Here is a 13,349-nt window from a genome sequence, read left to right on the forward strand (position 1 = left end):
CATTCCGTTGTCCTGGTTGAAAGGCAGAACACAGGATCCGCGTCGCGAAAAACATATTCTTGGTCGTACTGATGGTGAGTTGACGCTGATCTTATATTCAGTAGTTCTTCTCGACTGTATGTAATGAAACCTAAGATGACCTGGGGTACAAATGTAAGAAATAACACGTAAAAAAACTAAACACTGCATAGTTTCCTAGGAACGCGAAGCGAGGCGGCATCTCTGTCGCTCTCCTCCTACTACTAGTAGGTATACCAGTCACTCTCCTACTGTCTCTGTATACCAGTCACTCTCCTACTGTCTGTTTACCAGTCACTCTCCTACTGTCTCTGTATACCAGTCACTCTCCTACTGTCTGTATACCAGTCACTCTCCTGCTGTCTGTTTACCAGTCACTCTCCTACTGTCTGTTTACCAGTCACTCTTCTACAGTAGGTATACCAGTCACTCTCCTACAGTAGGTATACCAGTCACTCTCCTACAGTAGGTATACCAGTCACTCTCCTACTGTCTGTTTACCAGTCACTCTCCTACTGCCTGTTTACCAGTCACTCTCCTACTGTCTGTACACCAGTCACTCTCCTACAGTAGGTATACCAGTCACTCTCCTACTGTCTCTGTATACCAGTCACTCTCCTACAGTAGGTATACCAGTCACCCTCCTACTGTCTCTGTATACCAGTCACTCTCCTACTGTCTGTTTTCCAGTCACTCTCCTACTGTCTCTGTATACCAGTCACTCTCCTACTGTCTGTATACCAGTCACTCTCCTGCTGTCTGTTTACCAGTCACTCTCCTACTGTCTGTTTACCAGTCACTCTCCTACAGTAGGTATACCAGTCACTCTCCTACAGTAGGTATAGCAGTCACTCTCCTACTGTCTGTTTACCAGTCACTCTCCTACAGTAGGTATACCAGTCACTCTCCTACTGTCTGTTTAGCAGTCACTCTCCTACTGCCTGTTTAACAGTCACAAATCTTGTTGCTGTGATGGCACACTGTGGAATTTCACCCAGTAGATATGGGAGTTTATCAAAATTGGATTTGTTTTCTAATTCTTTGTGGGTCTGTGTAATCTGAGAGAAATATGTCTCTCTAATATGGTCATACATTGGGCAGGAGGTTAGGAAGTGCAGCTCAGTTTCCACCTCATTTTGTGGGCAGTGAGCACATAGCCTGTCTTCTCTTGAGAGCCAGGTCTGCCTACAGCGGCCTTTCTCAATAGCAATGCTCACTGAGTCTGTACATAGTCAAAGCTTTCCTTAAATTTGGGTCAGTCACAGTGGTCAGGTATTCTGCCACGGTGTACTCTCTGTTTAGGGCCAAATAGCATTCTAGTTTGCTCTGTTTTTGGTTCATTCTTTCCATGTATCAAGTAATTATCTTTGCGTTGTCTCATGATTTGGTTGGGTCTAATTGTGCTGCTGTCCTAGAGCTCTGTGGGATCTGTTTGTGTTTGTGAACAGAGCCTGAGGACCAGCTTGCTTAGGGGACTCTTCTCCAGGTTCATCTCTCTGTAGGTGATGGCTTTGTTATGGAAGGTTTGTTGTAGGTGGTTGTAGAATTTAACAACTCTTTTCTGGATTTTTATAATTAGCTGGTATCGGCCTAATTCTGCTCTGCATTATTTTTGTCTTACTGAGATTTACTGTCAGGGCCAAGGTCTGGCAGAAACTGTGCAGAATATATAGGTGCAGCTGTAGGCCCTCCTTGGTTGGGGACAGAAGCACCAGATCATCAGCAAACAGTAGAGATTTGATTTCAGATTCTAGTAGGGTGAGGTCATATGCTGCAGATTGTTCTAGAGCCCTCGCCAATTCGTTGATATATACGTTGAAGAGGGTGGGGCTTAAGCTGCATCCCTGTCTCACCCCACGGCCCTGTGGAAAGAAATGTGTTTTTTGCCAATTTAAACCCCTCACTTGTTGTTTGTATACATGGATTTTATGGTGTCTGTTTTGTCTAGGAAATTGTCTCGAAGGGGTTGAATTTGTTGTTGCCTAATTGTGTTTTTGTGGTTAGATTTCCACACTACTCTCCTTCCATCTATAGCATTTCTTAATATTATTTAGTTCCTTTGGCTTTGATGCCTCGTGATTGAGTATTGCTCTGTTCAAGTAGACTGTGATTTTGCTGTGATCTGATAGAGGCGTCAGTGGGCTGACTGTGAACGCTCTGAGAGACTCTGGGTTGAGGTCAGTGATAAAGTAGTCTACAGTACTACTGCCAAGAGATGAGCTATAGGTGTGAGATGAGCTATATAGGAGCTATATCTACCGTAGGAGTCCCCTCGAAGCCTACCATTAACTATGTACATACCCAGCGTCCAACAGAGCTGCAGGAGTTGTGACCTGTTTTTGTTGGTTATTTTGTCGTAGTTGTGTCTAGGGGGGCATATGGGGGAGGGAATGCTGTCACCTCCAGGTAGGTGTTTGTCCCCCTGTGTGCTGAGGGTGTCAGATCCTTGTCCAGTTCTGGCATGTAGGTCGCCACAGACTAGTACATGTCCCTGGGCCTGGAAATGATTGATTTCCCCCTCCAGGATGGAGAAGCTGTCTCCATTAAAGTATGGGGGTTCTAGTGGGGGGATATAGGTGGCACACAGGAGGACATTTCTCTCTCTCTCTCTAGTGGGGGGATATAGGTGGCACACAGGAGGACATTTTTTCTCTGTTGAGATCCTTTCCTTTAGAATTTCTAGCCAGATGTAGAATGTTCCTGTTTTGATTAATTTAATGGAGTAGGTTAGGTCTGCTCTATACCAAGTTAGCATACCCCATGATTATTTTTTCTCCTGGTAGTTTGGTGGATGGGACTATCAGCTCTCTGTAACCTAGAGGGCAACCAGTGGGTCCATCTCCTCTATACCACACACCTGGTAGTGTGGTGGATGGGACTACCAGCTCTCTGTAACCTAGAGGGCAACCAGTGGGTCAATCTCCTCTATACCATGTTTCTTGTAGGATGACAAAGTCTGTATTTCCAATTTATTTGATGAGGTCTGGGTTCCTTCTCTTTAGGCCAAAGGCAGATGACCTCTGACCTTGTATATATTCCAGGATGAGATAGTAAAAGCTTTGTATTCCATAGTGTCTAGCATTGTCTTTGTGTGGTTTAGGCCCCGAACCATCACAGTAGGTGTGAGCAGAGCATGTTGAGCATCTGATACATACCTCTTAGATCACAGGATGGGGCTTGGGTGGGGTGTATTAGTGGGGGCGGGGGCCTGTTACTCTGCTCACGGCCTGGGCACAATTTGGGGGCTGTCATGTTGAGGTCCTTGCTGCAGGGGCATGACTGGGGGCTGAAGGGTCATAGGTCTGACATGGGGGGCTATATAGGGGGTGGCCAGTGTTTTCTTGGGGTGGTCTCTCTTTCATTCCCTCCCTCCCTTCTCCCTACGTAGACCAGCCACTTCCAGGCTTCCAGAGGGCCAGAGCGTATGTCTTGTCACACCCCAGTGTCCATCTCTGAGTGACTGATAGTTCAGACTGAGTAAAGCAAGCAGCTCTGTGCCACTGGGGATTTCTGAGCCTTTTAGTGTGTTCTGCCAGGCAGAGAGACTACACCACCTGGTGACTGCCTCTCCTCTCTCTCTCTGCCTGGTGCCTACCTCCCTCACGCTCTCTCTCTCTGCCTGGTGCCTACCTCCTCTGTCCATCTCTCTCTTTCTCTGCCTCAGGGTGTCTTTGCCTCCTCTCTCTCTCTCGCTATTCAAACGGGCTTTATTAGCATGGGAAACATGCTTACATTGCCAATGCAAGTGAAATAAACAAAAAAAAGTGAGAAGACAAACAACAACATCAAAACTATTATAATTTAACAGTAAATATTGCACTCAAAAATACATTTCAAGTGTTATATTATCAGCTATCAAAATTGTTTTAGCAATGTGCAAATAGTTGTAGTATGAATAGTATGGGAAAACAAATAAATATGGGTTGTATTTACAATGTTGTTTGTGCTCCACTTTCTCATGGCAACAGGCCACAAATCTTGCTGATATGATGGCACGCTGTGGTATTTCACCCAGTAGATATGGGAGTTTATCAAAATCGGGTTTGATTTCGAATTCTTTATGGGTCTGTGTAATCTGAGGGAAATATGTGTCTCTAATATGGTCATACATTTGACAGGAGGTTAGTATTCATATAGTGACAGAGATATAGGTGCCAGTGGAATCCCGACAGGTCTATCTGTCCCCAACACCATTACCACCAATACTTCACCCTGGTCCATTTGTCCTAAAACGCACTTCAGCCCTCCTAACCTCCTTCTCCTGCTTTCCCTTTTAAAAGAGCATGCCAATAGTCTATTCATACCAATAGTCTATTCATGCCAATAGTCGATTCATGCCAATAGTCGATTCATGCCAATAGTCGATTCATGCCAATAGTCGATTCATGCCAATAGTCGATTCATGCCAATAGTCGATTCATGCCAATAGTCGATTCATGCAAATAGTCGATTCATGCCAATAGTCGATTCATGCCAATAGTCGATTCATGCCAATAGTCGATTTATGCCAAAAGTTGATTTATGTCGATTCATGCCAATAGTCCACTAGAATCAGCAAGAAACACTATGGGAGATGAATACAGGGATTTAAACACTATATATTAGTGAGGAGCTGGGTACAGGGATTTAAACACTGTATATTAGTGAGGAGCTGGGTACAGGGATTTAAACACTATATATTAGTGAGGAGCTGGGTACAGGGATTTAAACACTATATATTAGTGAGGAGCTGGGTACAGGGATTTAAACACTATATATTAGTGAGGAGCTGGGTACAGGGATTTAAACACTGTATATTAGTGAGGAGCTGGGTACAGGGATTTAAACACTGTATATTAGTGAGGAGCTGGGTACAGGGATTTAAACACTATATATTAGTGAGGAGCTGGGTACAGGGATTTAAACACTATATATTAGTGAGGAGCTGGGTACAGGGATTTAAACACTGTATATTAGTGAGGAGCTGGGTACAGGGATTTAAACACTATATATTAGTGAGGAGCTGGGTACAGGGATTTAAACACTGTATATTAGTGAGGAGCTGGGTACAGGGATTTAAACACTGTATATTAGTGAGGAGCTGGGTACAGGGATTTAAACACTATATATTAGTGAGGAGCTGGGTACAGGGATTTAAACACTATATATTAGTGAGGAGCTGGGTACAGGGATTTAAACACTATATATTAGTGAGGAGCTGGGTACAGGGATTTAAACACTATTTATTAGTGAGGAGCTGGGTACAGGGATTTAAACACTGTATATTAGTGAGGAGCTGGGTACAGGGATTTAAACACTATATATTAGTGAGGAGCTGGGTACAGGGATTTAAACACTATATATTAGTGAGGAGCTGGGTACAGGGATTTAAACACTATATATTAGTGAGGAGCTGGGTACAGGGATTTAAACACTATATATTAGTGAGGAGCTGGGTACAGGGATTTAAACACTATATATTAGTGAGGAGCTGGGTACAGGGATTTAAACACTATATATTAGTGAGGAGCTGGGTACAGGGATTTAAACACTATATATTAGTGAGGAGCTGGGTACAGGGATTTAAACACTATATATTAGTGAGGAGCTGGGTACAGGGATTTAAACACTATATATTAGTGAGGAGCTGGGTACAGGGATTTAAACACTATATATTAGTGAGGAGCTGGGTACAGGGATTTAAACACTGTATATTAGTGAGGAGCTGGGTACAGGGATTTAAACACTATATATTAGTGAGGAGCTGGGTACAGGGATTTAAACACTATATATTAGTGAGGAGCTGGGTACAGGGATTTAAACACTATATATTAGTGAGGAGCTGGGTACAGGGATTTAAACACTATATATTAGTGAGGAGCTGGGTGCAGGGATTTAAACACTATATATTAGTGAGGAGCTGGGTACAGGGATTTAAACACTGTATATTAGTGAGGAGCTGGGTACAGGGATTTAAACACTATATATTAGTGAGGAGCTGGGTACAGGGATTTAAACACTATATATTAGTGAGGAGCTGGGTACAGGGATTTAAACACTATATATTAGTGAGGAGCTGGGTACAGGGATTTAAACACTATATATTAGTGAGGAGCTGGGTACAGGGATTTAAACACTATATATTAGTGAGGAGCTGGGTACAGGGATTTAAACACTATATATTAGTGAGGAGCTGGGTACAGGGATTTAAACACTGTATATTAGTGAGGAGCTGGGTACAGGGATTTAAACACTATATATTAGTGAGGAGCTGGGTACAGGGATTTAAACACTATATATTAGTGAGGAGCTGGGTACAGGGATTTAAGCACTATATATTAGTGAGGAGCTGGGTACAGGGATTTAAACACTATATATTAGTGAGGAGCTGGGTACAGGGATTTAAACACTATATATTAGTGAGGAGCTGGGTACAGGGATTTAAACACTATATATTAGTGAGGAGCTGGGTACAGGGATTTAAACACTATATATTAGTGAGGAGCTGGGTGCAGGGATTTAAACACTATATATTAGTGAGGAGCTGGGTACAGGGATTTAAACACTATATATTAGTGAGGAGCTGGGTACAGGGATTTAAACACTATATATTAGTGAGGAGCTGGGTACAGGGATTTAAACACTATATATTAGTGAGGAGCTGGGTACAGGGATTTAAACACTATATATTAGTGAGGAGCTGGGTACAGGGATTTAAACACTGTATATTAGTGAGGAGCTGGGTACAGGGATTTAAACACTATATATTAGTGAGGAGCTGGGTACAGGGATTTAAACACTATATATTAGTGAGGAGCTGGGTACAGGGATTTAAACACTGTATATTAGTGAGGAGCTGGGTACAGGGATTTAAACACTATATATTAGTGAGGAGCTGGGTACAGGGATTTAAACACTATATATTAGTGAGGAGCTGGGTGCAGGGATTTAAACACTATATATTAGTGAGGAGCTGGGTACAGGGATTTAAACACTGTATATTAGTGAGGAGCTGGGTACAGGGATTTAAACACTGTATATTAGTGAGGAGCTGGGTACAGGTATTTAAACACTATATATTAGTGAGGAGCTGGGTACAGGGATTTAAACACTGTATATTAGTGAGGAGCTAGGTACAGGGATTTAAACACTATATATTAGTGAGGAGCTGGGTACAGGGATTTAAACACTATATATTAGTGAGGAGCTGGGTACAGGGATTTAAACACTATATATTAGTGAGGAGCTGGGTACAGGGATTTAAACACTGTATATTAGTGAGGAGCTGGGTACAGGGATTTTAAGACCATAGCTAACTATATTCAGTTTTCAGTTCTTCGCTCACCGCATGCTGCATGCTCTGGGCATTGCTGACTCAAATGAACGAAATTAGTAGACCGATTCGTTCCTTTGACTGAACCGGTCGATAAGATCCGAGTCAGTAAAAAGAGCCGAACTTACAGTAGTCACAGTAGTCAAACACAATGGTGTTAGTTTTTGTTTGATTTTTCGCAGACATCAAAAGTGGTCTACTGATGTGGTTTAAGCATTGTTGTAGATTTAAAACATTCAATTGTGTTATTTTTCTACAAAGCTACATCACCCATAATAACCCTGTCTACAAAGCTACATCACCCATAATAACCCTGTCTACAAAGCTACATCACCCATAATAGCCCTGTCTACAAAGCTACATCACCCATAATAACCCTGTCTACAAAGCTACATCACCCGTAATAACCCTGTCTACAAAGCTACATCACCCGTAATAACCCTGTCTACAAAGCTACATCACCCATAATAACCCTGTCTACAAAGCTACATCACCCGTAATAACCCATCCAGTAATCCACAATCTGAATTGGAACAAAGGGCTGGCTCTGGTTGTGAGGCTTTGACTAGAGAAGATATACAAAGGCTGGGTGGACACACACAAACACACACACACACACACACTCTCTCTCTCTCTGTCTTTGACTGATGTGATGCTGTGTCGAGGGAGGGAGGGCATGACGAAGCCGGCTGATTCCTGGACCCCAGGGTTAAGTGGGGAGAAACGAACGGCTTCGTATCAAACAGAAATTACCATCTCATTTTCATTTTCCTCACAGACAGGCTGTTATTAAAGTGTAGCAGGCAGTGGACAGATATTAGATGTCATAAAGCATGTGGAGACATTTGCAAATACGCAGATGCCTGTCTGAATCTGCCTGAGTCTGTCTGGAACGCATATCCAGCGCGATGATGAAGAGGGGACTGATGAGAGGAGAAGATGGTGGAGGAAACTCTCTCTCTCTTTCTTTTATTCTCATTATTTTTGTGAGAATTCAGAGTTCAGTTGACTTGTTAGAGTTCAGTGTAAAAAGTCCGGGTGGCCATTTGATTAATTGTTCAGCAGTCTTATGGCTTGGGGGAAGAAGCTGTTGAAGAGCCTTTTCGACCTGGACTTGGCACTCTGGTTCCGTTTGCCATGCAGAAGCAGAGAGAACAGTCTATGACTTGGGTGACTGGAGTCTTTGACAATTTTTTGGTCCTTCCTCTGACACCGCCTGGTATAGAGGTCCTGGTTGGCAGGAAGCTTGGCCCCAGTGATGTACTGGGCTGTATGCATTACCCTCTGTAGCGCCTTACGGTCAGATGCCGAGCAGTTGCCATACCAGGCGGTGATGCAACCGGTCAGGATGCTCTCGATGGTGCAGCTGTAGAAGTTTTTGAGGATCTGGGGACCCATGACAAGTCTCCTGAGGGGGGAAATGTGTTGTTGCACCCTCTTAACAAATGTCTTGGTGTGTTTGGACCATAATAGTTTGTTGGTGATGTGGAAACCAAGGAACTTGAAACTCTCGACCGCCTCACTACAGCCCCGTCGATGTTAACGGGGGCCTGTTCAGCCCGCCTTTTCCTGTAGTTCACGATCTTGCTCACGTTGAGGGAGAGGTTGTTGTCCTGTGTCAGTGACCATTGTTGTGTCGTCAGCAAACTTAATGATGGTGTTGAAGTCGTGCTTGGCCACACAGTCGTGGGTGAACAGGGAGTACAGGAGGGGACTAATCACGCACCGCCGAGGGGCCCCCTTGTTAAGGATCAGCGTGGCAGATGTGTCGTTGCCTACCCTTACCACCTGAGGGCCCCCCCGTGTTGAGTATCAGCGTGGCAGATGTGTCGTTGCCTACCCTTACCACCTGGGGGCAGCCCGTCAGGAAGACCAGGATCCAGTTTCAGAGGGAGGTGTTTAGTCCCAGGTTCCTTAGCTTAGTGATGTGCTTTGTGGGAACTATGGTGTTGAACGCTGAGCTGTAGTCAATAAACAGAATTCTCACGTAGGTGTTCCTTTCCTTTTTCCATGACCAGCCGTAGTCATTTAGGCAGCTGACCTTCGCTTTTGGGCACAGAGACTATGGTGGTCTGCTTGAAAACATGTAGGCATTGCAGACTCGGTTGAAAATGTCAATGAAGACACTTGCCAGTTGGTCCAAACATGCTCTGAGTACACGTCCTGGTAATCCGTCTGGCCCCGCGGCCTTGTGAATATTGACCTGTTTAAAGGTCTTGCTCACATTAGCTACAGAGAGCGTGATCACACAGTCGTACGGCACAGCTGGTGCTCTCATGCATGCTTCAGTGTTGCTTGCCTCGAAGTGAGCATAAAAGGCCTTTAGCTCGTCTGGTAGGCTCGCGTCACTGGGCAGCTCGAGTCTGGGTTTCCCTTTGTAGTCCGTAATAGTTTTCAGGCCCTGCCACATCCAACGAGCATCAGAGCCAGTGTAGTAGGATTCAATCTTAGTCCTGATTTACACTTTGCCTGTTTGATGGTTCCTCTGAGGGCATAGCGGGATTTATTATATGCGTCTGGATTAGTGTCCCACTCCTTGAAAGCGCCAGCTCTAGCCTTTAGCTCGGTACGGATGTTGCCTGTAATCCATGGACTCTGGTTGGAATATGAATAGTGACCGTACGTCGATGCAAAACAGTCCTGTAACTTAGCATCCGCGTCATCTGACCACTACCGTATTGAGCGAGTCACTGGTACTTCCTGCTTTTGTTTTTGCTTGTAAGCGGGAATCAGAAGGATAGAAGTATTGTCAGATTTGCCAAATGGAGGGCGAGGGAGAGCTTTTAATATATCTCTGTGTGTGGAGTAAAGGTGGTCTAGAGTTGTTTTTCCTCTGGTTGCACATGTGACATGCTGGTAGAAATTAGGTAAAACAGTTTTAAGTTTGCCTGCATTAATGTCCCCGGCCACTAGGAGCACCGCCTCTGGGTGAGTATTGTCTTGTTTGCTTATGGCCCTTATAGAGGTGGTTGAGTGCAGTCTTAGTAACAGCATCGGTGTGTGGTGGAAAATAGACAGCTAAGAAAAATATAGATGAAAACTCTCTTGGTAGATAGTGTGGTCTACAGTTTGAGGTTCTCTACCTCAGGCGAACAATACCTTGATACATCTTTAATATTAGACATTGCGCACCAGCTTTTATTGACAAAAAAGACACATACCCCTGTCCCTCTTCTTACCAGACGTAGCTGTTCTGTCGTGCCAATGCATGGAAAATCTTTATATTATACGTGTCGTCATTCAGCCACGACTCGGTGAAACATAAGATATTACAGTTGTTTATGTCCTGTTGGTAGGATAGTCTAAATCGTAGACCGTCCAGTTTGTTTTCCAATCTTGAGCGGAGATCATCCAGTTTATTTTCCAGTGGTCGCACGTTGGCCAATAGAACGGATGGTAGAGGCATGTTACCCACTGGCTGACAGATTCTCACAAGGCAGTCCGATCTCTGCCCCCTGTATTTCTGTCTTTTCTTTTCTTCACGTGAATGACGGGGATTTGGGTCTCAGAGAAGATTTTGGGCCTGGTCTCCTTCATGTCAGACTCATAAAAGAAAAATGATTTTTTTAACCTTTATTTAACCAGGCAAGTCAGTTAAGAACAAATTCGTATTTTCAATGACAGCCTAGGAAACAGTGGGTTAACTGCCTGTTCAGGGGCAGAACGACAGATTTGTACCGTGTCAGCTCAGGGGTTTGAACTTGCAACCTTCTGGTTACTAGTCCAACGCTCTAACCACTAGGCTACCCTGCCACCCCATTTGTCCAGTTCGAGGTGAGTAATCACTGTTGTGATATCCAGAAGCTCTTTTCGGTCATAAGGTACATTAGGTACAAAATAAGTTACAAACAATGCGAAAAAATAAACAAGATAGCACGGTTTGTTATGAGCCTGTAAAATGGCAGCCATCCCCTCCGGCGCCATTCAATCCCGAAATAGAAGGGGATACAGTGTCCATTGTGAGAGCTACCACAAAGCATATACTCATAATACACCATCCAAATCTCATTACAGCGTTGGCACTGTAGTAATACTGAACATCTAGGAATGGAAGACGGGCTGGTTGACTTTAAGATCTCTTTAAATTTGATAATTAAAAATATTTTTTTTTTTAGCAAACACTCTCATCCAGACTAACTTACAGGAGCAATTTGAGTTAAGTGCTTTACTCAAGGGAACATTGACAGATATTTCACCCTATTCGACTATTCGGGATTTGAACCAGCGAACCCCCCCCTTCCCATGGTCAAATTAAAATGCTGAGTGGGTAATGTACACAGTAGGGACAAAGACTAACATCCACCTCACGATATACTACGTCACAATATACTACCTCACAATATACTACCAATATACTACCTCACAACCTCACGATATACTACCTCACAATATACTACCTCACAATATACCACAATATACTACCTCACAATATACTACCAATATACTACCTCACAACCTCACAATATACTACCTCATGATATACTACCTCACAATATACTACCTCACAATATACTACCTCACAATATACTACCAATATACTACCTCACAATATACTACCTCACAATATACTACGTCACAATATACTACCTCACAATATACTACCTCACAATATACTACCTCACAATATACTACCAATATACTACCTCACAACCTCACAATATACTACCTCACGATATACTACCTCACAATATACTACCTCACAATATACTACCTCACAATATACTATACTACCTCACAATATACTACCTCACAATATACTACCTCACAACCTCACAATATACTACCTCACGATATACTACCTCACGATATACTACCTCACGATATACTACCTCACAACCTCACAATATACTACCTCACAACCTCACAATATACTACCTCACAATATACTACCCCACAATATATTATCTCACAATTCACTACCTTACAATATACTATCTCATGTAATTTACCTCTGATGAACCTAGATGCTGCTCCCTTGGCACCAAACTGAGAAAACAATCAGTTCATTCTTACAGCGCAACCATAGCATCAGCTGCTTAGTGGATCAATGTATTGCACAGCTGTGTTTGAATCTGGGGGTGTGGTAGGGGGGTGGGTCAGTTCTGTCTATTCACTGCTGTGATTGGTGGAGTGAGTGACCGATACAAAAATGTAGCGTGTCAGTGACTGCCTGACGACAGTGTGGTAGTGTGGTGCCTCCGATACCTACCTGATATGTGTTGTCAAAGCTGTCATACATGAACCTCGTGATCAGAGATGTCTTCCCAACTACAAGAAAAAACAAAGACAGAGAGGAAGAGAGATAAAGAGAGAGAGATATAGAGGAGGAGGGATAGAGAGAGAGAGAGAGAGAGAGGGATAGAGAGAGAGAGAGAGAGAGAGAGAGAGACAGAGAGAGAGATGTGGGGTTAGATGGGTTTTGGAACAGAGACATTCCAGCTGTTTGTGCTGAAACAGTGAATACATAATGACTACACTTTAGGGAGGTGTCTAACAGAAGAAACTATACGAATAACACCCTGATGAAGAGAGATCTTTAGCCTGAGGACTTATTCATTTCATACAACAACAAAAAAATTCTTAGCATTTTCCACAATAAAGCTTGTTCATTTGTTGGCAATATAGGATGATATCTGTAATATTTCCTTCAGATGTTCTTTTCACAGGCCAGATAGGAAATGAGCAAGGTTATCAGACCCGGTGCAGGGCTAGAATGTGCCTCAATATAACCCTCTGAAATGGTGCACTTTGCAACCAAAGTCTAACTCGTTCTCTTCTCAGGCTTTTCATGTGACATTTGAGTCATTTAGCAGACACTCTTATCCAGAGCAACTTACAGGTGCAATTAGGTCGAGGGCACATCGACAGATTTGAAAGGATTCGAACACTCTTAACCGCTAGGCTACCCGCTAGGTTACCCGCTAGGCCACCCGCTAGGTTACCCGCTAGGTTACCCGCTAGGCCACCCGCTAGGTTACCCACTAGGCCACCCGCTAGGCCATCCGTTAGGCCATGCGCT

At 43.6% G+C, this 13,349-nt stretch overlaps 1 protein-coding gene across 1 annotated transcript in view; it reads right to left on the reverse strand.

The window, feature by feature from the left end:
- LOC112240813 (ras-related protein Rab-6B) overlaps positions 1-13,349 on the reverse strand; it is a 207,670-nt gene that overhangs the window by 88,768 nt on the left and 105,553 nt on the right. Inside the window, exon 2 of the mRNA XM_042322856.1 lies at positions 12,540-12,598. Coding sequence (XP_042178790.1) covers positions 12,540-12,598 — 59 coding nt within the window. The remainder of the gene's footprint in view (positions 1-12,539; positions 12,599-13,349) is intronic.

This window comes from Oncorhynchus tshawytscha, linkage group LG06 (genome assembly GCF_018296145.1).
Source record: "Oncorhynchus tshawytscha isolate Ot180627B linkage group LG06, Otsh_v2.0, whole genome shotgun sequence".
Taxonomy (NCBI): Eukaryota; Metazoa; Chordata; class Actinopteri; order Salmoniformes; family Salmonidae; genus Oncorhynchus; species Oncorhynchus tshawytscha.